We start from the raw sequence: 23,833 nt of genomic DNA on the forward strand, positions 1-23,833 counted from the left end.
GGTTTCCTTTGACTTTATGAAGGAACATTTGTTAATTCTAGGGTGATGCAAAACGTTTGGCCATTGCTGTAGAGAGAGAGGGGGGCAAATACACAGAACATCTATGTAAAGCGAATCAGTGTAAGTTACAGTTGCCATTGTTTTGTGTGGGAGCACGATCAGCCTCTGAAAGTTCCCACAGAGTGGACACTACTATTATTATTATAATTATTTTTTTTAAGTTATGCTTGTGAAAAACAATTTAGCCTTTAATAAACCCAATGAGCGGATAGCACTTCTACAGCTAAAGTAAAGGTTTGACCTTAACAATTCAGAAGAATGTACAGGTTTGATTTTTTTTTTTTTTCTAAAGTGTTTTTAAAATGTACCAATCTAATAAATTAAAAAATAATCTATATATCTGTGTCAATTCTGTAAATGGTCATGGGGAAAGAAGCCCTCTGGTTCTGTTTGCTTTGGAAAGAGGGGACTGAAATTGGATCGAGAGCCTCAGAGAATCTCACGCTAATTGAAGTCGACAAAAATACTAACAGTGCCCTTTTGAACTGCTGACATTGTACAGGGTGGATTACAGAGCGAATATTAACAACAGGTGACAGTCGACGCTGAACAGCAGTGCTGGAAACTGCCTGCCGTTTACAAAGGGTCCGATGAGAGCTGATGTGGTTAAAAGGAGGGGGAGGAGGGGAAACACGGGGAGACTGGAATACGTTTGGAGGACCTGTATTGAGTGGAACTTGCTTTGCTTTAACTCCTTACCCTCCTGTTTTGAAAGAGCAGACAGCACTAAGCCCGCCTGTTGAGTACATATGCACAGTGCTGTACCTTAAAGTGATTTACTATGATGGATCTTGGTAGTCCATTTATCACATTAACTGGTTTGGTTAAGACATTGTACAAATGTAGAGGCTCTCTATGCTGGGATTTCAAATCCATATCTATGTAGATGTCTACAGTAGAACAATGTGTATCTTTTACACTTGGGACAGATTTACAAAGTTTTCAATTCGCACTGGAGCAGAGTATATCTGACCCTTGGAGCAATAAGCCCCTCAACAGGTTGCATGGTGATCTTTGCCCTATTTACATGGCATTGCTTGCTAGGTGTGCAATTATCAGTGGTTATCTTTCCATACAGCTCTTATTACATTCCACAAACATTACAGCAGTGAGGCGTGCATGAATTACATCAAGGAAATCTTCAACAAATGGGGGAAAGTTTGTTTTTGTCCGTGCCAATAGAAAAAAAATCTTAGTACTGTAACATCTATATCATGCCACGAACAAAAGAAATTCCTGAAGACCTCCGGAAAAAAGTTGTTGATGCTTATCAGTCTGGAAAGGGTTACAAAGCCATTTCTAAGGCTCTGGGGCTCCACCGAACCACAGTCAGAGCCATATTGTCCAAATGGAGAATGTTTGGGGCAGTAGTGAATCTTCCCAGGAGTGGCCGTCCTGCCAAAATCTCTCCAAGAGCAAGGTGGAAAAATCGTCCATGAAGTCACAAAGAACCCTAGAACAACATCCAGGGATCTGCAGGCCTCTCTTGCCTCGGCTAAGGCCAGTGTTCATGACTCCACCATCAGAAAGACACTGGGCAAAAATGGGATTCATGGCAGAGTAGCAAAGCGGAAACCATTGCTCACTAAGAAGAACATGAATGCGCGTCTCAAGTTTTCCAAAAAGCACCTGGATGATCCTCAAGAGTTCTGGAACAATGTTCTATGGACAGATGAGTCAAAAGTGGAACTTTTTGGCCGACATGGGCCCCGTTATGTCTGGCAAAAACCAAACACTGCATTCCACAGTAAGAACCTCATACCAACGGTCAAGCATGGTGGTGGTAGTGTGATAGTTTGGGGATATTTTGCTGCATCAGGACCCGGATGCCTTACCATCATTGAAGGAACCATGAATTCTGCTCTGTATCAAAGAATTCTACAGGACAATGTCAGGCCATTCATCCGTGAGCTGAAGCTGAAGTGTATCTGGGTCATGTAGCAAGACAATGATCCGAAACACACACAAGCAAGTCTACATTAGAATGGTTGAAGAACAAGAAATTTAAAGTTTTGGAATGGCCTAGTCAAAGTCCAGACCTAAACCCCATTGAGATGTTGTGGCAGGACCTGAAACGAGCAGTTCATGCTCAAAAACCCATAAATGTCACTGAGTTGAAGCAGTTCTGCATGGAGGAGTGGGCGCTGTGAGAGACTAATAAATAACTACAGGAAGCGTTTGGTTGCAGTTATTGCTGCTAAAGGTGTCGTAACCAGTTATTGAGTCTAAGAGTGCGATTACTTTTTCACACGGGGGCATTGGGTGTTGCATAACTTTCTTTAATAAATAAATGAAATATGTATCACATTTTTGTGTTATTTGTTCACTCAGGGTCCCTTGTATCTAATATTAGGTTTTGGTTGAAGATCTGATAACATTCAGTGTCAAAAATATGCAAAAATGCAGAAAATCAGACAGGTGGCAAATACTTTTTCACGACATTGTATATCACACACCCAGACTGTCACATATGTATATGTATATTTGTGCAATACCAGCCAAAATTAGAAAACATCAACTGATGAATGAATAGTCCCTCTCTAAATGAAGTAATCTTTTGTTGTCCATGTATTAATATCTTGATGGCACTGGGATTATAGCTATGCCCACAAATAGCTCTGTAAGAATTCACTTTGAGCATGGAATGATGCAAGTCAGTTCAATCTTCTAAGTACTCATTTTGGCCATGTAATGATGCTTGGTGCTAATTTGCCACCATTTATACATGGATTGGAAAAGGGTTATTACAAGTTCAGTGCTATGAAAGTACAAGTCACAAAATAGGACTTCCAGGAGGGAATAGCCCACAATCCTCATGCTACTCAGACCTTTACATTAATACTGCCCTGCATTATAAATATACAACGGGACACCACCAAGATCACATATACTGATATTCAGACAGACCTGTATTAGCTTGGACCACCATCATTTAATATTTGCATGGTATGAAACAGTAATAAAAAAACAACAACAAAAAAACAAATATAGTACAATACCAACACCTTTTCTATACATTAAAAATACACTATGTCTATACACCTTCATTTTCAATAATTTGAAAACAATGGGCTGTATGTACAACATACTGTTACACATAACATAGAAGACTCCAACAGGCACTGAAATATAAAATGAACCGCATTGTATAGAAGGTGTTGATTATCTCAACTTACAAAAACCTGAAGGACAAATACTGAATATTTGAAATGTCAACCCCTCAGTAAAAGTAAAAGTAGGTTGGTTTTTGGTTTGGTTTTCCCAACACATAATTTGCTACTCAGACACACCTGGTATGACTTGATAGAAAGATAACAGCAGACATGATATAGTCCAAACATCACAGTTCTTACAAAACTCTGTTACTCCTGTTATCCCCATTTGGGGAATAAATATTGGCAAACAGCACCAAAAAAAGCATCCAATCTATTTTGATTTTATACATTCATTTTAATGCCCCTTGAATATTGGCTCATTTATTTCCTATCTTTTATAAATACCTTATCCCATCACCGGCCTATCTAACTAGTGTTCTGATTCGCTTTGCCCATTGCAACAGCTGAAAAATCTCCTTGACTGGCTAGATGTTTTTCATGAGTTGGCCTTCAATATATGGATAAGAAATTCCCTTTGAAACACGCATAGGATAAACTTAGCAGCAAACACAGTGTGCAATCTTCTGTCACCCTCCGCAATGTGTTCATTATGCGGACCATTTTGTAACTAGTCTTTACCAACATGCACAGCCCATCTCTTCAAGCTCATAATGCTAAAACAATACAGCTGCTGTTTAGAACAAAGCTACAATTTATCTCTGTGTCTCTTTTTCCAACTGAAACAACAACTTGAACAGGGGAGAGACAGGTGCTAAAAAAAGAAGTTAGAAACTTTTCCTACAGTGTTTATCATACAGCTCAAGGGCAGATATTAAGCAGGTTACAAAACAACAGTAAAAATGCTGGGGTTGTTAAAGGGAATTTTGATAAGGTTTTTATAAATATAAAAATGCAAGAACAATACACACTATTGCGTAGGGTTATGACATAAGCAGATATCCAGCCCACTAGAGGTCAGAGCTGCTGCTGTCTGGCCACTCTGACCCGAAGGGGTGACACTCTCTGATAATAAAAAAGCACATGTTTTGAAATGCACATTTTCATTTCTGGGAGATTTCTACTATATCAGCACACCTGCAAAGGCCTTTCTGCAGGAGCTATTGATTGCCAGCATGTCAATACTCACCTGTATTTACCACCTCATGCTACTACTCCTTATTCTTTCTGTCAGGGTTCTTCTGCTCATAATCACCCTGCTTGGACAAGTGGAACTGAAGTCCCATCACAAGACAGAACTATTACAATCAAGGCTTTTTTTTTTTTTTTTCAAGCACCAGTAAGCCAATTCACCTCTAAATTAGAACTCTTGGCAGCTTGGCTAGTTGGATGGCATACAATGGTCTTGGTCAATTTATCATTACATCAGTACATTAGGGACTTGGTTCTTCAAAAGAGGGTATGGTTTACACCCCCCCTTTCCATGAATGAAAAAAAAAAGCAACAGGCTGCCTTTGTAGCGCCTGCAGGAAGTCTGAATTGGGCCCGGGGTTCTGACAAGGAAGAAGCTTGCTCTCCTGTGTTGTTAGAGGCTGCCAATGTTAGGGAAGCTCTTGAGTTTCTCTGGGAAGTCATCCTTGTACAGGACAGGGTCAGCCCGATGTTCCACCACTTTCAGAGGCATCATCCCGAACACAGAGGCAAACTTGTTGATGCATTCAGACCTGCAGAGGCGATTGACATGGTCAGCAGTAGGTTTAGAAGGGGACTTCAAATAAATTATATTATATTGTGAATTTCTAAAACATAGTAGCGATTACATCAATGTATTCAAGTGACAGCCATATGACATGTATAAGATAGAAATGCCATCAATAAAGATTCACTATACTGTTTAATTAATTATTCTTATTTAAATGTATATTATACAAAATATACAGTTTAGGTTGATGTAAGATACAAGTGGATTTCCAGCCCACTCAAAGGGTGAATGTCTGCCTGTATCATACAGCACATTATGCAGAACATATAGCAATACATTTTGAACAATTGAACATTGTACACACAAAGAAAGCATCAAAACCAAAATAGTAACTAACAACTTAAACCCATAGCATGCAAGCTGAGGTTACAGCTGTGGGCCAAATGCCAAGCAGAGTATTTGCTCCCCATCATTCAGAAACCAGTCACATGACCGCAATATGCCAGCTGGATTAGGTCTGAGGTCAAAGTCAAGGCCACTGGTTCATTTAGCCTGAAGTGTTTATACAACTGTGAAAATATGAAGTCTGTATCTCATATGATTTCTGAGCTACGAAGCGATGAAAGAGCGGTGAGAACAGTGCTTGTACAGAACCATTACAGAAGTCCTTAATAAAAACAATATGAAAAAGCAAAAAAGTCAATCCTGTTAGAGGACCACAATCCACACTGCCTGGGGGCAGGTTAGACCCTCCCCCTGGACTCCAGGCACTCTCGCAGAGCACAGCACCCACTCTTTACAGCAGGAAATAGAGAGAGCAGCACAGCGACAGCTCTTCAACAATCTCACCTCGCTTGAGACTCTGTGGCTGCTGGCTGCAAATGCAAGATGTGGGGTGAATTTATACATTTGCATCAATATACAAGAATTTTAGTTGTGACCATACTCCGTGGATTTGAAAGAGATTTACATTTTCGTCCTTCTGAAACAATCCTGAGTACAACCCTCTCATACATATGTGCAATTGCCTATTTATTGTATGGTATAAAATGAAGGTGTGGGGTGACAGTGCTGGAGAGGTGAGATAAGAAGGGTGCTTTGCTCATTCGGATGCAGGTTTTTATTATTGCTGTCAGTGTGATATGTTGTGGCTATCATGTGACTAACTGAATAAATCAGCAGGAGGCCCTTACCTCTCTACCATGTGAGTCTGGTCCAGCGACAGCCCATCAATAGCTGTACACTCAGGGCACTTGAACTTCTTACGAGGGGTCACCTGCAGGACAAGAAACAAACAAGATGAACAGAACCTGGAAAAAACATTAAAAAATCACCAATATGCAAATCCTCCTACATGTGCATTAGTTGCAGTGGTTTTATCGAGATATTGGAAATACACTTCCCCCGCTCTACTCTGAGGTCCCCCCTGTTGCCCAGGCAGGGGCTCGCTGGAGCCCTGAGGTCAGGGAGAGCGAAGGGGATGATGACAGCCTCCTTAATTCCTGTTTAATGAGTGTTTTCTCAGTGCCAGTGTGCCCTGTGTAAACACCGCTCTCCAGTGGGCTTATAAAGGGGATGAAATATAGCTTCCCACTCCTCCCCTGCTCATTAATGAGGAGTAGCACGCCAGATTAAAGGATCACAGGGGTGAGAGGGGAGGTTTGGGGTTTTTAATTTTAAAACAGTGCCCAAGTGAGCTTAGGAAAACACTTTACAAGGCAGGGACATTACTCAGACATTTAAGACTGAGATAGATAAGGCAGCCTTGCAAACCTTGCATTCAGCTTTATTATACAGTGCTTTCGTTATTTATTTTTACATGTTACAGTACATCGTGTTTACCATCAGGTTGGACAGCAGTTCAACACATTCCTAATATTCCATCATCATGGATATTTATTTAATTTTAGTTTAACCAAGATCATCAATACATTGGAGCATAAAACCTACTCTGTATCCTTCAAGTTATGGATGTGGAATCCTTGTAAAATTGTATATAATTAAATGTGCATATCACTTAAATGTCATCAACTTGTTACTTTCTTGCACATTTTTATCATTGTAAGAAAACAGAACTTAGAGGTAACTGGGTTGGACAAGTTATAAACATCAACTTTCTGTAGTATTACATGCATTATGCTGTTGTCTGAAGCACCTTTTTTTAACTTGGTAGTTTTACCTTAATAGGTGCTTTGCCAGTGATGTTGGCCACGAGGAAGTTCATAGCAATGTCTTCGCAGTTCATGTGGGCATCCACCCAGTTCTTGATATCGCCAGGCATCTTGTATGTATATAGGTAGTTAAAGTACTGGGGAGACAACAGGGGGACAGTTACATTAACTGTTAATGAAACAAACAAGGCAGTGTAGCATATGGCTTGTTCCATTATCAACTTTGTATTTCAAATGGTACATCAGTAGTACTATGTTACAAAAAACAAATCACTAAAATCACTAAAATACTGGTTTATTACTTTTCACCTCCTGCACGTATTTCTGCACAAGTTAATTGAGAATAACATGTAATTCTGTGTTACACTCTTGTCTCATTTAGATACACAAAAACCTTGCGGCACAAACAGAGTACCTTGTGGTAAAAAGCTGCTCCAGTCAGTACCATGGAGACCTCATTGGTCCATTCTGACTCGTACTTCCACTTGCTCATCTCATGGTCCCAGAGGTGCAGCCGACCCGGATACCCTACCAGTCTGTCGGGAAACTCCCGCCACACCTGGACACACAGACAGACGGACGGATATCAGGCTCAACAACTGTAGGGCTTCAGAGGACACACAGACGAGTCAGAGACCTATGCTTTGACTTCTAGACTATTAGATGACAAGCTTTTGGTTTGTTTTCACTTTAAACATGACAAATTAAAGACACGATGAAGCAGTGGGTTATATACTTTTATCTCTGGATGTCTGGGTTCAAAGAGCTTTGGGAAAAAAAAGAATCTGGTGCTCTTGACCTTGTATTAAAACAATAAAAAACACACACAATTCTGCACAATTCTTAGTCTCTGGAGAGACCCAGGACTAGATGGAATGGGTGGCTGTTGAGGTAATGGTGAAAGCTCTATGTGGAACTCTACATATTCCTACAACCTTGGCAGTACTCTGTTTTTTTTTTTTCTTTTTCTTTTCTTAGTAAAGTTTTAAAAACAGACATCCTATTTAGAAATTCTGCTTTTAAAATCTATTGAAAATTTAAGTAGAACACTGGATCATTTCAAAAGCCAGCTGGTGTTTTGAAGGTTCCCCCAAATACTGCAGAAAATGCCCCCCTTGCCCCTTACCTCATAAAGGTTATACTATTTTTCTTACAATCCCTGGACCTCCTCCAGGGACACCAGTAGCAAGAGAACAGAGAAAATCCAAAGCCTGCTAGTTTTCAAGCGGTCCGAGCCAGCTTCAAACTGCAGTCACGTTTGGGGCCTATTATCCCAAATTGTACAAAATTATCTCAAAATCGTGCCTAAATGCCTCCAGGTGAGCCAAAACTAATCTCCCAGCCATGGTCAATCTCAGGTTAGCTTGTCATCATTAAACCTTCCAGCCTCCTATGGGAAAGATGCTTTGATCGCCATATGGAATGGTAGAATAGCAAGGGGCACAAGGCTGCTTGAAACACAGAAAACTGTACTGCAAATGGGCAACAAATATTTTGGTTCAATTTAGTAACTTGCTATTTCTGTCTTTTAATTTTAACAAAAGCCCCACACTGGGGTACTGTTTCATACTTGTTGACCAATGCAAACAGTCTAAGCAGTTAAGCCATACAGGGATCTAGATGAATGACTTTAGCCACAGGGATGGTAACAGGACTCCTATTGCATAGCAGTTTCACCCATTCCAGATTTTATTAGGCACTTGATTAGGTATTAAACTCATAGTTGCTATTCCTTTGCCGACCGAGGACGGGAGCTTCCAGGGGGCAGCGCTCAATTGGCTGAGCGCCTCCCGGCGAGAGGGAGGATTAGGTCGGCCAGGGTGTCCTCGGCCCACCGCGCACCAGCGACCCCTGTAGTCTGGCCGGGCGCCTGCGGGCTTGCCTGTAAGCTGCCCGAGAGCTGCGCTGTCCTCCGACGCTGTAGCTCTTGGGTGGCTGCATGGTGAGACCGCAGTTTGAAAAAAAGCGGTCGGCTGACGGCACATGCTTCGGAGGACAGCGTGTGTTCGTCTTCGCCCTCCCGAGTCAGCGCAGGGGTGGTAACGGTGAGCTGAGCCTAAAAATAATCGGCCATTCCAAATTGGGAGAAAATAGTAAAAATAAATTGGCAACGACTAAATTAAAAAACAAAACAAAAACAACAAAAAAACTCATTAGTAAAACCAGGAATTGATTAATCTGCTATGCAACAGGAGTCTTGTTTCCATCCCAAAACCACAATTATAATTGTTTTAGTTATTCTGTATAAAACATTAAGAAATATAAATACAAAGCAATAGATATTTTGAAAAGAAACAGGAAAAAGTTTGCATGCATTTTTTAAAACAGGGCAAATATTGTTAATTACGCCGAAGGAAAAACGGAGAAACCCACCGCATTGCCACTGAAATATCGGAAACTGTCTGCAGAATCTCAGGGGTAAAATGAGTGGAGGAACCGCTGCCAGGACAGAATATTTAATTGCATTTTTATTGGACGCAGTCCTGCTGATGCACAGTGAAAATCCTACCTGGCCTCAGTACTGCTGGGACCACATGACAAAAACCACAGCCTCGAGGAACAAGGAGTTCCTTTTATTATAAGGGAAGACATTTCGATTAGATCCTTTGCTCAAATTCACGGTCACTCTTTCTTCAAGCTTGGTTGATTGAAGCTTGAATGGTTTTCAAAAAGAACAGTTACCGGATTTAAAACATCTCTTTCCAAGTAAATCCTGTTGGCAAACATCTTACTGATCGTGAAAAACTATGAAGAACTGAAATTGTATGAAAGATGTAGGTCAGTTTTATGTTAAAATAGAATTTCTCCATTTCTATATTTTTCTTCAGAAACGAGACTGTATCCTCAAATGCAGTTTCAGTTTTTACAAGCTTCCTCCCCACCACAGATTGTTTCCTCTCAGGGGCCCCTAGCACTGACCCTGGCCCCCCTTTGAGTTCTGGCATCACCCACCTCATAGCCAAACTGCAGTTCGTCAGAGGTCAGCATTATGATGTCATCATCGATGGCCAGCACAGCCTCCGTCTCAATCTCATCATAGGGGAAGAAGCGATTACTCAGCTTGTTCTCCGTCGTCCGCACCACTTTGAGGGGCACTGTGATCTTCGGCCAAAGAGACTCTGGAATCGCATTCACGCAGCATTACATGTATGTTTAACCTTATTTTGGACCAAATGGCCAAATGACTGGCCACCTACAGTACAGTACAGTACAGATTAGTGGTGCACCGATAATCGGCAGCCTATCGGCATGGCACCGATACAAGGGAAAAAAAAACACAAATCGGCGATCAGCAGCTTTTGTTATTTTAGCTGATAAGGTACACAGATTTTCATGCTTGAATGTCTTCCAGCACATAATGCAATGTTTGGTCAGGTGCACTTACTATATTGATGCAAGAGCACTGAGATAGTCATTTTACTTGCAGTGCTGTGTAACGTGCGATCAACATGCAGTAAATATGTCTCAAAAGAGCAGCGTTTGGATTTTTTTTTTTTTAAATATCTGAAGAAAACAATAGGATAGCTGAGTTGTGTGTAGGAGAACAGACTTCATGCTACATTAAATCCAATGATGAATATTATTGTAATGCTTTTTAAAAAAAAGCTCTCTTTGAATATTTAAGACTCTGAAGTGTTTACCTGCCCCATGCTGCTCAACACTCTCTCCGCAACTGAACAGCAAAACAAGTCCTCTTAGTTAGAGCAGACTGCCCGGTCGCTGCATTATATTATTACCATTACTACTATTATTATTATTGTTCATTTTTTAACATTTACAATTATAAAACAGTTTAAATATAGGCCCTATGTCTTGTTCTAGTAGTACCTGCACTGTATTTATTATCGGTATCAGCCGATATGGGTAGATAACCATTGGCTATCAGTATCGGTCAAGAAAATCTTTATCGCTGCACCCCTAGTACAGATGAAATCATAATGCAAAAATTAGAAAAAAGTAACATAGACCTAAGATTACTTACTTAATAAATAACTGACTATCTTTTAATTTGCTATTTGGAGTAAAACAAACAAAAGAAAAGTATTAATTCAAATTAATAACTTTTAATTAATAAGTTTGAATAGTTTTTCCTTTTTGTGCACGATGACATGTAAAAAGGGAATGGAGGTGACAAATAAATGACGATGCAGATTAAACTTCCTCTGGGTATAACTACCTGAAAACCAAACTCCCAATTCGATAGCCGACATACATGAACTCTGTGTCACTCAGTCCGGTCATTAAACACATTCTAGACAGGTTTGAAGTTCACCTCCTCCCAGACAGACTCAAACTTCAAACAGGGTTGTGATGGAGGGGGGGCCGCCTGAAAGGTTATCAGATGGAGGAGGTGAGGGGGGCCTGTCACAGCTCAGGTTTCGGAGAGTGGCTCTGCTAACACTGTGCCCACACTGAGCCAGCGATCAGGCTTGCTCTGCAGGGTGCAGGAGTGGGGGGGGGTTTGGGGGTCAAGGGGCACAGAAGCGTTTCCTCTCTCAGCAGTGGATCCTAGAGAGACTCGACTTCAGCACGGAATGCACGCTCTCCACCTACGCATTCTGTACCTGCACTCACTACACAGCAGTGTGGCCCAGTAGCACAGCGTGCACGCTTTCTATTCTAACCAACTACAGTTTTGCCCTGCCTGTTTCATAGCATTTCTAGTAACTGCTTAACTTTTAAATAATGGCTATTTTTGAGGTTCCACTAACAATGCTTTCTTTGCATGACTATCCCAATCCTTTCTCCAGTGAAAAAGGAATGCCACACCCATAGCTAATAGAGAGTATTTCCATATTATTTTTTAATGATCAAGTAATCTATGGATTAAAATGTTGGATTAAGTTAAGACTCTTCAAAATCACTCCAAGTCTCTCAAGAAACCACATTCAGCAGCTCATAAAGAAACAATACAGTACTTAGTAGCAATTAATTGCTAATGCACTGAACCTTGTGAAAGAGACACATTCATACAAAATGCACTGTTCTGAAGCCTCCACTATAGAGCCATGCAGAAGCAGAAAGAGTGATTTCCAAAGTAAACCCGAGGTGACTTGAGGAAACCCCTTATTATTTCTAATAGGCTGCCATTAGCAAAGCATGGGCTAACATGCCACCTTTAATCAAAAGGAACACTGGACCATTAGGCAACTTCAAAAGCTCCTTATTCATAATTGCATTACAAGCCATATATGTGGAGGATATATTTCATTCCCTAATTTTTTCACCTGTCAATAAAAAGTGCCACTCAGCGCAGCCAACATAAGGAACAATGGTATACCTAATACCCTAGTTAAGCAAAAGCATTAGGAGCTGGGTGCCATAAGCAACTAAATAAATTACTAGTTACTCTGAAAGAAAATAAAATACCTTCCTGTGTTTAATTGGCTATAAATTATTTAAAAAACAAAAACTTCTGGGAAGTTGAAAGAATACCAGAGGAAGCCTCAGATATGAGTTACGACAAAGGTGCTTAATGAGATACAAAAGGGGTCAAATAAAATTTAAAAAATACAAAATAAAAAAAAACAGAGGCAGATCGTAATACTGCAGATCTTAAAGAGTAAGTAGCAGAGTTCCGAAATATAGCGTTACACGACCCCATTTGTTGTTACAACTGTTTAAATAACGTACCTGTTAACATCCTGACAACTTTTTACACATTTCAAAGCTCTTTTTAAAATGTCCTCTCTAGTGCACTGATAGTGTAAGGATTATTGCCCACATTGACAAACAGGTAACACAGCAATTATGATCCATGATGTGGTACGGAACAGAAAAGCCAGAGCACGTCTTGTATGTTTAAAAAAAAATAAAAAATGTTATCGCTCTTCCTGCAGTGATTTAGAGGACAGAACTCAAACCCACATTTTGAAAAGAGCTTTGAAACAGACTTTAAAGTTATAAGTGTAAAAAGTTGTCAGGATGTTAACAAAAGTAAAATTACAGGTACATTATTTAAACACGTGGGGATGTACAACGCTATATTTTTCACAGCAAAGTTGCCTCAAACTAGGTCTCCTGATCTCCTGGAACCAGGTTTCAAACCACTGTTCTTGAAAAAGTGGCTTTGGCGATCCCTAAACTTTAGATTCCCCAAAAAAGCCTTTGACTGAAATCATAAAGTACTGAGCCGGCTACACTAAAGGGACTACATACTGTAAATGCAAACTGGATTGTGTTACTGTGTGTGTTTACGTGCATTTATTAAGACTACAAAAATGTCCAATGAAAAAATTCATTAATTAAAACAAGTTCCATACATTAAGTTGTCATAGAAAAAACAACAGATGCCTGAGTGCTGATGTGATTACACATGTGTGTGGGCTGCTCACTTCAGTTAGAGCATGGTGTATGTTGTAAATGTGTGCGTAAGCAAGTTTGGGTGTTGCTGCAGATACTGTACATGAATCAGGCAGTGCAATCAGTTCTTACCTTCAGGGGGGCTCTTGTTCTGGTTGTTCCACACCACCAGCAGCTTGGACAGGCTGGGTACCTTGGAGATCTCAGTGATGACCCGGAACAGACTCTCGACGCGGTCGTAGGTGAGCACCACAGCAGTGAAGCCAGGGGAACGAGGAGGGATCAGGGGTAGGAACAAGGGGCTGTTCACTCTCGACCACTTCTGAGGAGGGCAAGAAAACAAAAACACACAGGACGTTACTCCTTTAAAACCAAATGGGTTCCATTTTTTTTGGTTAAAAGAGCCACACTGATGACCAGGGAGTTTATAAAGAGACATACTAATTATTATTATTATCATTTATTTCTTAGCTGACACTCTTATCCAGGGCAACTTACAACTGTTACAAGATATCACATTATGTTTAGATACAATTACTCATTTATACAGTCGGGTTTTTACTGGAGGAATCTAGGTAAAGTACCTTGCTCAAGGGTACAGCAGCAGTGTGCCCCACCTGGGATTGAACCCACGACCCTCTGGTCAAGAGTCCAGAGCCCTGAGCCCTAACCACTACTCCACACTGCTGCCCTGTAAAGTCTAGATCATTAACATGAGAAGAAAACTATAAAATTTAAGTTCAGTTAAAATAAAAAACTTAAAATCTGACTAAAGAGGAGCACAGAAAATGTGAAATGATAAAAAGAGAAGATTTAACCAGACTATCATGTTTCATGTTTGACCGGATCAATTGTTTTGTTTGGACTATGTACGTGCTTCTACCAAAGACTCCCAGTTGTCCTTACAGTCTATTCAATCCCATTGACAGCCATAAATGAAGTAATTCACCTCTTAATCTTGAGCTATATTTTGAAGCTCAATGAGCCATCCTGCTTTAAACAGTGATATGAGAACCATATCACCAATCATTGCCTTTGAGTGGTTAAATTCACTCTTCACAGAGGCTTTAGGCTGTGCTTAGAGTACATAAGGACCAACACTTTTCACTTATGGTAAACTTCCAAATGAAAAAAGGATTTTAACAGGGGTTTGCAACAGCTGTTTTGTTTTCTTTTAATTTCTTTGAAATAAATGAAAATGTCTTCAGCGCAGAAAGTCTAAATGTTGTTTTAATGTGGCTTTGCGTCTTGGCATTCAGTGAGCATCTGGCTGGTAGAGCAGTCTTGGAGTGGGAAAGCTGAGCTCTCTGTGCCTGCTCTGCTCTTCACTGCCCTGCCAGCACAACAGTCTTCAATTCCTGGCCTGCTCCCAGCGACTCCCCACGCCCCTCCACAACTTTTCATTTTCAAAGTTGTCTGCCCACATTGCTCTCCAGTTACTGAATCAGTCAGTTTCACATCCAGATTCAGAAATCATTACGGTTTGTTAGACATGGTTTTCAACATGTTTTTTTTTTTTTTTAAACTCTACCCCTTCTGTATGAAGGTTTCACCTCAAATACCCCTTATAATTTTTGCTCTACTGAATGGTATCACAGTTAGAATGGCAGGCCTACCACAAAGCCATAATAATCTGAATCAAATAATTTCCCCAACCTTTATTTAATATATAATTTATGTCAACAGTTTAGGACTGACAATAAACTGCTCATTTAGGACAGAATACCAAACAGTAATTCTTAAAACTCTTAATTCGTCTTTGGATACACAGAATCAAAAGATATTATTTGGGAATCTCTTTAGAAACACACATATTCCCTTTCTATTCAGCAAAGTTATTATAAATAATCCAAAACAGTCTGCACTGTAAATATGTATCACGTTACCATTTACATCTCAGCATTATCAAAAACATTAACCTCAATGTAACGGGGTGACCCACATCACTTTATTTAGGCACGTTTGATTTTGTTTTTGTAGTATATTCACGTTTTGATTTGTCACATTTGACTTAATGTTAGTTAGTTTGTTTAATTTTAACACGTTTATGAGCATGTTTAATTTTGGCACATTACTTCTTGTAGATTTGCACAGATCTCACTGGCACGTTGATGCTCTCCTGTTCTCAACCCCCATAGGTGCTAATTGAATAATTTGAAGAAGCTGAGCACCTGGTATAAAAGTTCCTGATTTCATCCGTTCGAGAGATTGGATTTTATCGTTGTGATGTGAACCCGGGTTTGTCTGGAGTGGAGGTTGGATGCACAGCCAGCAAGAGCAAAGAAGGAATTTGACTTGTTTGTGTTCGGCGGTGGGTTGGGGAGAAAAATGAAAGAAACAGCCGCCGACATTTAGAGCGAGGCTCCTGCTGTGCTTCCTGTCTCCCTCCGTGTGTGTGTGTGTGTGTGTGTGTGCTTAACTGTTTTAGAAATGAGTATTTTAAAGGCATTGGGGTTTTAGAGGAGTGCTGGAGACGGGGAGTTTTTGAATTATTGGTTTTATTGTTGTTTTTAGTAAGCCCCGTCTCCGTGATTGTCTTGAGCAGCACTGCACTTTGTTTTTAATTATAATTGAGCATGTATTGTTTTTACTGAACAGTGCTAACCCCATGCCGTGACTGTGTATTCTAGACTTGTCCTATTTGTTAAATATAGTTAAGCACCTGTATTTAATAAAACAATGTTCATTGCCCTGCATATTGTTGTGCTCTTAGTTTATTTTCTTCTGGTATTCTGCATGACTGAAAAGAATGAGTGCCCCTCGCGGGTACTACATCATGATAAAACTATCATAAATAACAATGACTCACTTTTAACTGACTTGTGTTTTCTTTAAGTAAGAAATATATCTATTTTTGACTGGTGAAATGGTACACAGGATAATCTGGATATACTCTATCAAACACCAAAAACAATTCAACCAGCCGCTACAACTGCTAATAAAATGCTGCCACATTTTAAATAAATAAAACGTCAAAATATAAGTATTATGATTATTATTTATGTTTACCGCATCATTTATACTTAAAACCCCAGCTCTAGTGAGCGCTGAAACACTCATTCCTCAAACTTCAATTTAAGATCACCAAAACACTCGGCTCTCTTCAGCACAGTGCAGCAGTTGTGGAAGGTGGCATGGCATGGTGAGAGTTAACCCCCCCACGAAGGCAAGGTGGCGACAGTCTCCTGCCAGCACAGTTTGGCTCCCCTTCCTGGCTATATAACTGCTGAAGATGCCCTGATTTCAATGCAGATCAAGTAACGCTGTAAAATAAATATTGCAACCATTAAGGGCTTTCTGATGCGGTTATCAGAATGCTTGGGGTTTCCACAAGTAAACATTGTTCTGTGCATGTGGACACTAAATCCTTGCCTGTTGTAGAGCATGTGTTTATTTCGCAATCTGCCCATCTAAACTTAATGTCTTGGTATTTTATTTGAACCGCCCCCCCCCCCCCCCCCCCAATATACACACAAACTTCATGTGCTGCAGTTAATCAGTACAGATTACTGATCTTTAACTTGATCTTTCTCAATTATTTTAAGAAGCTAACCCATGCGAAGCCACTTAACATCCTCATCTAAAACATGAGTACACTTAATATAATGGGGAAGTCTGCTTGAACATGGGTCTCCAAAGTGGTGTATTACTGTATCTACGTGGAGTCAACAGCAGCGCTGGATAAAACCCACACCCTCGACAGCACAGGCGTCTGACTGCTAACCACTTGACCAGTCGGTTTTGCTAGAGGTAGTGCATCATGCACACTCCCACATCCAATACGGTTTCTGAAAGAATTCAAAATTCAGCTAATTACTAACACAGCAACATGCCTTGAAATACATTTTTTACCACTTTCTTGATTATATAACAGCCATGTGAAGAGTTTTTTTTTTTCTTTTAAACAAGCTAAATAGTTGATTGACGGTGGGAGAGAAAAAGACTGTTTTATGTGGTTTTGGGTTTTGGCGAGTTCAATAGTTGGGATCATACAAGAACAGACTTTGGATTAATAAAAAATAAAAAACAGATGCCAGCATATCAAAAAAAGAACAAATTATTAAAACTTAGAACTTTCAATGTACATTTTTTTTTTCGGACGACCAATATAGTTCACATATTTTAATATGTTAGGATTGAGTGCTTTGCCAATCACTGACACAGTTGACATTCACAAAGCAGTTATTTTAAAACATGGGCCTAACTTAAACAGTTAAATGGCTTCACCTGTTTCAGTTCTATAGCAATAAATGTATATTTGCTGAACGGTCGAGCTGGCACCAATATTACATTCTTTCCTACCCAAGCATCGGGAAAGAGCCTTTGTGGAAATTAGAATGCAATGATCTCAAAAGAAAGTCTATTAATCTTACTTAAGTATTAATATACAACATGGCAGGAATTGGATACATTTGGGAAGTAATTGCTACTGATGGCCAAGAATGCCAAACCAGTCTGTAACCCATGAATAGAGACATGGAATACAGATCTACGAGAATCACTGCACTACGAAAATGATCAAGACTTTTCTGATGTTACGAAAACTATTCTTACCCTACAGATTGCAAGCATTGAACACACCAAATTAATTAAGGGATAACTCTCAAGACATTGTCTGTTTATACTTGAGAGGCAGACATTTCTTTTCCAGCCCTAAAGTTAAAGCAATTATGCAACTTTTGTTTTCTACATATCTTTAAAAAGCCAATTTTGTTGCCTAAAAATACAATTTGTGTTGGCGCCTGTGCCTGTCAACAGTACTGAGCTGACAGAGCTGGAAATGAAATGCTGTGGATTTAAAAAAAAAAATTGGAGACCAGTGCAGTAAAAATGAAAACAAAGCATCTTTCAACACTATACAGACTGTGAAAGTACAGGTCGGTGTCTGATTCATTCAGTGGCTGGCTGAGCTGAGGTTTAAAAAGCAAAGCCTTTATGAAGTCGGGTGCATCGCAGGAATGATCAATTCTGTACTGAGTCGTTATATCGTCATGGAATCCCTATACAAGAAAACGGGCCAGTCAACTCCAGTGTACTATTTATAAACTGTAACAGACACTGGGGAAAGAAATTTAGAGCAGAACTTAATTTCAGAGAACCATCTGATGGAACTATTTTCCTGTATTTCATTCCAATAGACTAGTACAGTATACTGAAGTATTACACCTCTGTCAGGCAGAGGTAAGGGCGGCTGATCTTTAAATGTCCTACATACTGTACAGATACAAAAGCTGGCATGTGAAGATGTGAACAAGTGCATTGTCTGTTACTGATTACCAACCAGTTTTTTGATTTCCCAGAATGAAGTCACTAGACAAATATTTTTTGCTGTGGTTTGCCCCACAAAATATAAAGACACGCTGCAAAATGAACAAATACACAAAAAAGCTAACAAACTGATGTGATTATAGACTTGTGTGAAGCACACTGTCCATCAGGCTAGTTTATATACCCCCTCCCGCCCCACCCCCCCACTGTAGTTAATGACCCAACATCTAGATGACCCAGAGCATCATAAACCAGGAGGGGACTTTTTAAAGAGGAGAGACTGGAGTGGAGTTAAGAGGAAGCAGACACATTAACTGCTTGAGATTCCTATCCACAACCTCCCCCCTATACACACACACACACACACACACACACACATTTACACACCCTCAAATAATCTGTCCGGCGAGGCTGAGAAGACAAGCATATCTCCCAACAGCAGACGGAGGCTTTTAAATTCTTCCAAGCGCAAATGTGGTTTCAATTATTACCCTGATGGATTTGAAAAAAAGAAAAAAGAAAATGTGCTTGATTTATTTAGTGCTATGGCCCAGTTCTGCTGAACGGGTTTCCATTGAATATGTTGAGAGAGTATTTCATCGCTCTTCTCATCTTGGAACGGCAAAAAACAACGGATTTAACCCCTTGTTGGCCAACACAAAAATAAAAAAGGGCTTCTGCTGACAGGAAGGGAAATCATATACAATTCATTATTTTATTTCTGTTTTGGCAATATATTTAATATATTATAATTACTGTAAATGTGTATATTGAACAATGAAATCATTTGATACTATAGATTTGTGTATTAAATTACATATGAAGACATCTACATAATAAAAAACATTCGAAAAAAGTGAATGTTTGTTTTGGGATTCGTCATTTTGTCTAGCAACCAAAGCAAGCACTGGTGTAAAGAATGTGCACAGACAGAGAATCTCCATATATCCAGAGATTATGACTTGACTGCACGTTATGTGGCTAAACATAGCAATGCAACTGCTGATCTGATCCTTTACAAGTACCGAATTTATCACAAAAATACAATTTCGTCTCAATTGGACAAGAACTTCTTTAGAAATACTGACAGCCTCCAAAAATCCAGAGTTTATGATATTAGAGGAAATGCATCCCAGCAAGGCATAATAAAAATAAACAAATAAATAGTATTAAACCATGCTATAGGGCTCCCTGATTAAACGTTAAATGTGGAGTGTTGTTTCTCAGCAATTAATAACCCTGGACCTCCAATCTGCGAGACAGTCTGTCTGTGGATCTCTAAAGCTTGGATAACCACAGAGTGATGTGAGCCATAAATATTAATTTAGTGTGCAGTATCAGTTGTTCAGAGTTTATGGCACAGACACCAGACAAATGGCAAACACACACAATCTCACATGCTGGCACGAGAATAAATGGCACAGCAAGCTAAAACACAAGGAAATAAAAACTTAAGTAGCAACAGGGTGTGGCTGAAAGAGTACATGCAGCCACAACAATCCTGTCATCAATAAATCTCAGGCCTACAGCTGTGTGCGGCATGTGGTGCTAGTATACATCTAAACAAAACTGAAAAAATAAGAATAATGATAATAATTCTCTTTGACCTGGCTGATTACAGATTATTTACCCATGGCAATGCATCGCTGGTACAGTAATATCACTGTTGGAGCTGCTGCATACTGTTCATTATCATACCCACCACAACAGAGGGGTCATTCCACTGCTCGTAGGACCGGGCAGCATAGGGGTAGATGCGGTCATTAATGATCTGAAGCGTTGCCAAGGCGATCGCCTTCATGGAGCTGAAGTAGGCTTCCCAGAACCAGTGTGCCTGTGGATAGAGAACGCAGCATGAGAACTTTTATCAAGGTGTCTTTACTCCAAAAAGACAAATGCAATCACCATTCTGAGTGGTTTCATATTTAGACATTAATCACACTATGTAACACAATTTTTGTTCCTGGGTAGTAAGTGTTATTTCCTAATTGCTTATGCCTCAAAAGTATAGAAAATGGCTATTATTCCCCACAAACTTTGCTTTTGTGACCAGGACAGTGATATTTTGAAATTTACCTATTTCCAATGAGAAAACGGGCAAATTTGTGTCTTTTCGTTCACATAAAGTCAGAAAAAAACAACATATGAATCCAAATTAACATGTATTTATACTAAAGTAATACAAAAATGACTACAAAAGATTTAGAAGTGAGTAGTTTTTTGAGATTTACGATTATACTGTAAATCACTTTCACGGATCAGCCCCCAAATGTAGTCTCCTATCATGATCTCGTTATACTGTCCTTGGTAGCGGCGTTCAAAGTCCAGTATATCCTGGTGGAAGCGCTCGCCTTGCTCCTCCGAGTACGCTCCCATGTTCTCCTTGAATTTATCAAGATGAGCATCAAGGATATGGACTTTGAGGGACATCCTACAGCCCATTGTGCCGTAGTTCTTCACCAGAGTCTCAACCAGCTCCACATAGTTTTCGGCCTTGTGATTGCCCAGGAAGCCCTGAACCACTGCGACAAAGCTGTTCCAAGCCGCTTTCTCCTTACTAGTGAGCTTCTTGGGGAATTCATTGCACTCCAGGATCTTCTTTATCTGTGGTCCGACGAAGACACCGGCTTTGACCTTTGCCTCAGACAGCTTAGGGAAGAAGTCTTGAAGGTACTTGAAGGCTGCCGACTCCTTATCTAGAGCTCTGACAAATTGTTTCATAAGGCCCAATTTGATGTGCAGTGGTGGCATCAGCACCTTCCGGGGGTCCACCAGTGGCTCCCACTTGACGTTGTTCCTCCCCACACAAAACTCGGTCCGCTGTGGCCAGTCCCGCCTGTGGTATTGTGCCTTGGTGTCCCTGCTGTCCCAAAGGCAAAGATAGCAGGGAAACTTGGTAAAACCGCCTTGGAAACCCATCAGGAATGCCACCATTTTGAAGTCTCCTATGACCTCCCAGCTGTACTCATCATACTTCAAGGCGTCCAGCAAGGTCTTGATGCTGTTGTAATCCTCTTTGAGGTGCACCGAGTGAGCCAGGAGAAGAGACGGGTACTTGTTACCATTATGGAGCAGCACGGCTTTGAGGCTCCTGGATGAGCTGTCAATGTAGAGGCGCCACTCATTCTGGTTACAGGCGATTCCGATTGCCTCGAACAGACTGGTCACATTGTGGCAGAAGCAGAGCCCATCTTGACGGGTGAAGAAGCTGGAAAAAGGTTGGTGACGTTATCTCTTATCTGCGACTTGCACACTTTCATCCAACAAGTTCCACTGCTTGAGCCTAGATGTCAAAAGCTCAGCATTGGACTTGGTGAGACCAAGCTCTCTAATCAAGTCGTTGAGGTCTTTTTGGTTGGGGTAGTATGGGTTTCTCTCCTCAGCTCCACCTCTGAAATTGTAATCTGGATCTACAACGTCTTCCTCGCTCTCTGACTTGCTGCTCTCTTCTAAAGACGGCAGCTCTCTCTCCGGAGGAGTGGGTACGGGGAGCTCATGGCAGTGTGGCACCGGGGCGATGGATGAAGGAAGGTCCGGATACGTGATAGCAGGTGCATACTTGCCAGTCCGACATTTGGAAGGGTCCACCATTTTTCATATATGATATATTTTTTCAATAACATTGAAAATTGTAAAACATTTTAAAATTAAAAACTTTTACAATTTTAAAAATCTTAACACATTTTATAACATAAAATTCCGAGCAACAATTGGCCATCTTACCTTCCACAGTTTTTTTGCAGTGCTCGCAGGTGAAATGAGGTGCCCAGGGTTTGTCTTGATCCCCGACAGGCATGCCGAAATATGCCTTGTAGACCTCGCACATCTTAGCAGATGCTTCCACGGAGTACTTTTTCGCTCTTGTCTTGATAAATTGGCCGCAGACATAGCAAAATGCGTCTGCCGGATGCTTGCAGCCTCTTGATGCCATCTCAGAAAAATGCAGATATGTATCCACTTAGGCAGCTGGAACTAAACTGAACTTGTGGGCTTAAGGCCCCTGTATTTATACTACTATTTATTTTACTGGAAAGTTCTAGAAGTTACTCCAAGTTTACTCAGCACTGAATCTATCTGGAATGCTCTGGAAAATAAGTAGATTTCAAAATATCACTGTCCTGGTCACAAAAGCAAAGTCTGTGGGGAATAATTGCCATTTTCTATACTTTTGAGGCATAAGCAATTAGGAAATAACACTTACTACCCAGGAACCAAAAAAAATAAAAAAATCTGTTACACGGTGTCATTTGATGAAGCAGTCTATTCTGTCTGTATACGGTTTGCTTCTGTTGATTCATGTAAGTCAATTTGCACAGATGCAATGTGTGGACTATCTTAATTAACCCTCATGTTAATATTTCATACACTCTTAGCTTTTAAACACTTAATCAAATGTCTGAATAAAACACAAACTACCTGGACTAAGTAGTTTTATTTAGACTTGAATACCATGAGAAGGAAAGACCACGAATTCAGTTCCTCACAAAGGACTAAATCGTTTTATTGGGGAAAAAGACCTAAGCAGTTAATTTTACAGTGCACATTTTCGTGTTTGTTTTATTTAGCTACAGCAACACGGATTTCTATGTTAGCTCCCTTGTATATTAAATGCAGCATGTATCTTATCAATGAACGGAAAAAAAAAATCCCAAGAATGCAGGACTCCAGCCCTCTTTTGGGCATCTTGCATGTATTTCTGGAGGAAACACAGTCTGCCAATAATCGCAGCCCTGCTGTTCTGGGCTAACTAGCAAACTTCCTGTCTGGAATGGGCCGTGCTGCTCCCCAGCACTGCAGGGCTGCCTGAGCGGACTTGGATTTACAGCTTGTTTGGGTCGGAGGCACGCAACGTGCAAAAAATAGAACGTGAGATTCCAGGCCAGGCTGGCAGCACATGAAACAAGTGAATGGTAATGAAAGTAAGTGTAACCTTTAACATGATGTTTTGGAGGGCGGTATATTTTGTCTCATTTCTTTCCCTTTTTTTTTGCTGTACCACCACTGATACGTGTGTGACAAACAACATATCATTGTTGCATAGGAGGGCAGATATGTCACATACTATAAAAACCTGTACTGTCTGAAAGAACATTGCAATAGTGCCTTCTTCGCATGTGATCGTCTACTCAGACACAAAAGCAGAATTTAAGTGTGACCATTTCTTAATAGCCAGGGTTATCAAGTCTGGTAGATTCATTACCCTCAGTTAGGGCCATTAATAATGGGGTCCTCCACGTGGTATGAAGAAAGGCAGTAAAGACAGCAGGCATGTTGAA

At 40.3% G+C, this 23,833-nt stretch overlaps 1 protein-coding gene across 2 annotated transcripts in view; it reads right to left on the bottom strand.

Annotated features, from left to right (window-relative positions):
* Positions 1-275: 275 nt before the first annotated feature.
* The window catches only part of LOC117435140 (exostosin-2-like), a 40,019-nt gene continuing 16,461 nt past the window's right edge, over positions 276-23,833 (bottom strand). For both annotated transcript variants that reach the window (XM_034058129.3, XM_034058128.3), the window contains exons 9-15: positions 20,260-20,391; positions 13,422-13,611; positions 9,939-10,105; positions 7,402-7,545; positions 6,995-7,123; positions 6,009-6,091; positions 276-4,837 (exon numbers count right to left, since the gene is read on the bottom strand). In XM_034058129.3, coding sequence (XP_033914020.2) covers positions 4,699-4,837; positions 6,009-6,091; positions 6,995-7,123; positions 7,402-7,545; positions 9,939-10,105; positions 13,422-13,611; positions 20,260-20,391 — 984 coding nt within the window. In that variant the 3' untranslated portion in view covers positions 276-4,698. The remainder of the gene's footprint in view (positions 4,838-6,008; positions 6,092-6,994; positions 7,124-7,401; positions 7,546-9,938; positions 10,106-13,421; positions 13,612-20,259; positions 20,392-23,833) is intronic.

Source organism: Acipenser ruthenus, chromosome 28 (assembly GCF_902713425.1).
Source record: "Acipenser ruthenus chromosome 28, fAciRut3.2 maternal haplotype, whole genome shotgun sequence".
Lineage (NCBI taxonomy): Eukaryota > Metazoa > Chordata > Actinopteri > Acipenseriformes > Acipenseridae > Acipenser > Acipenser ruthenus.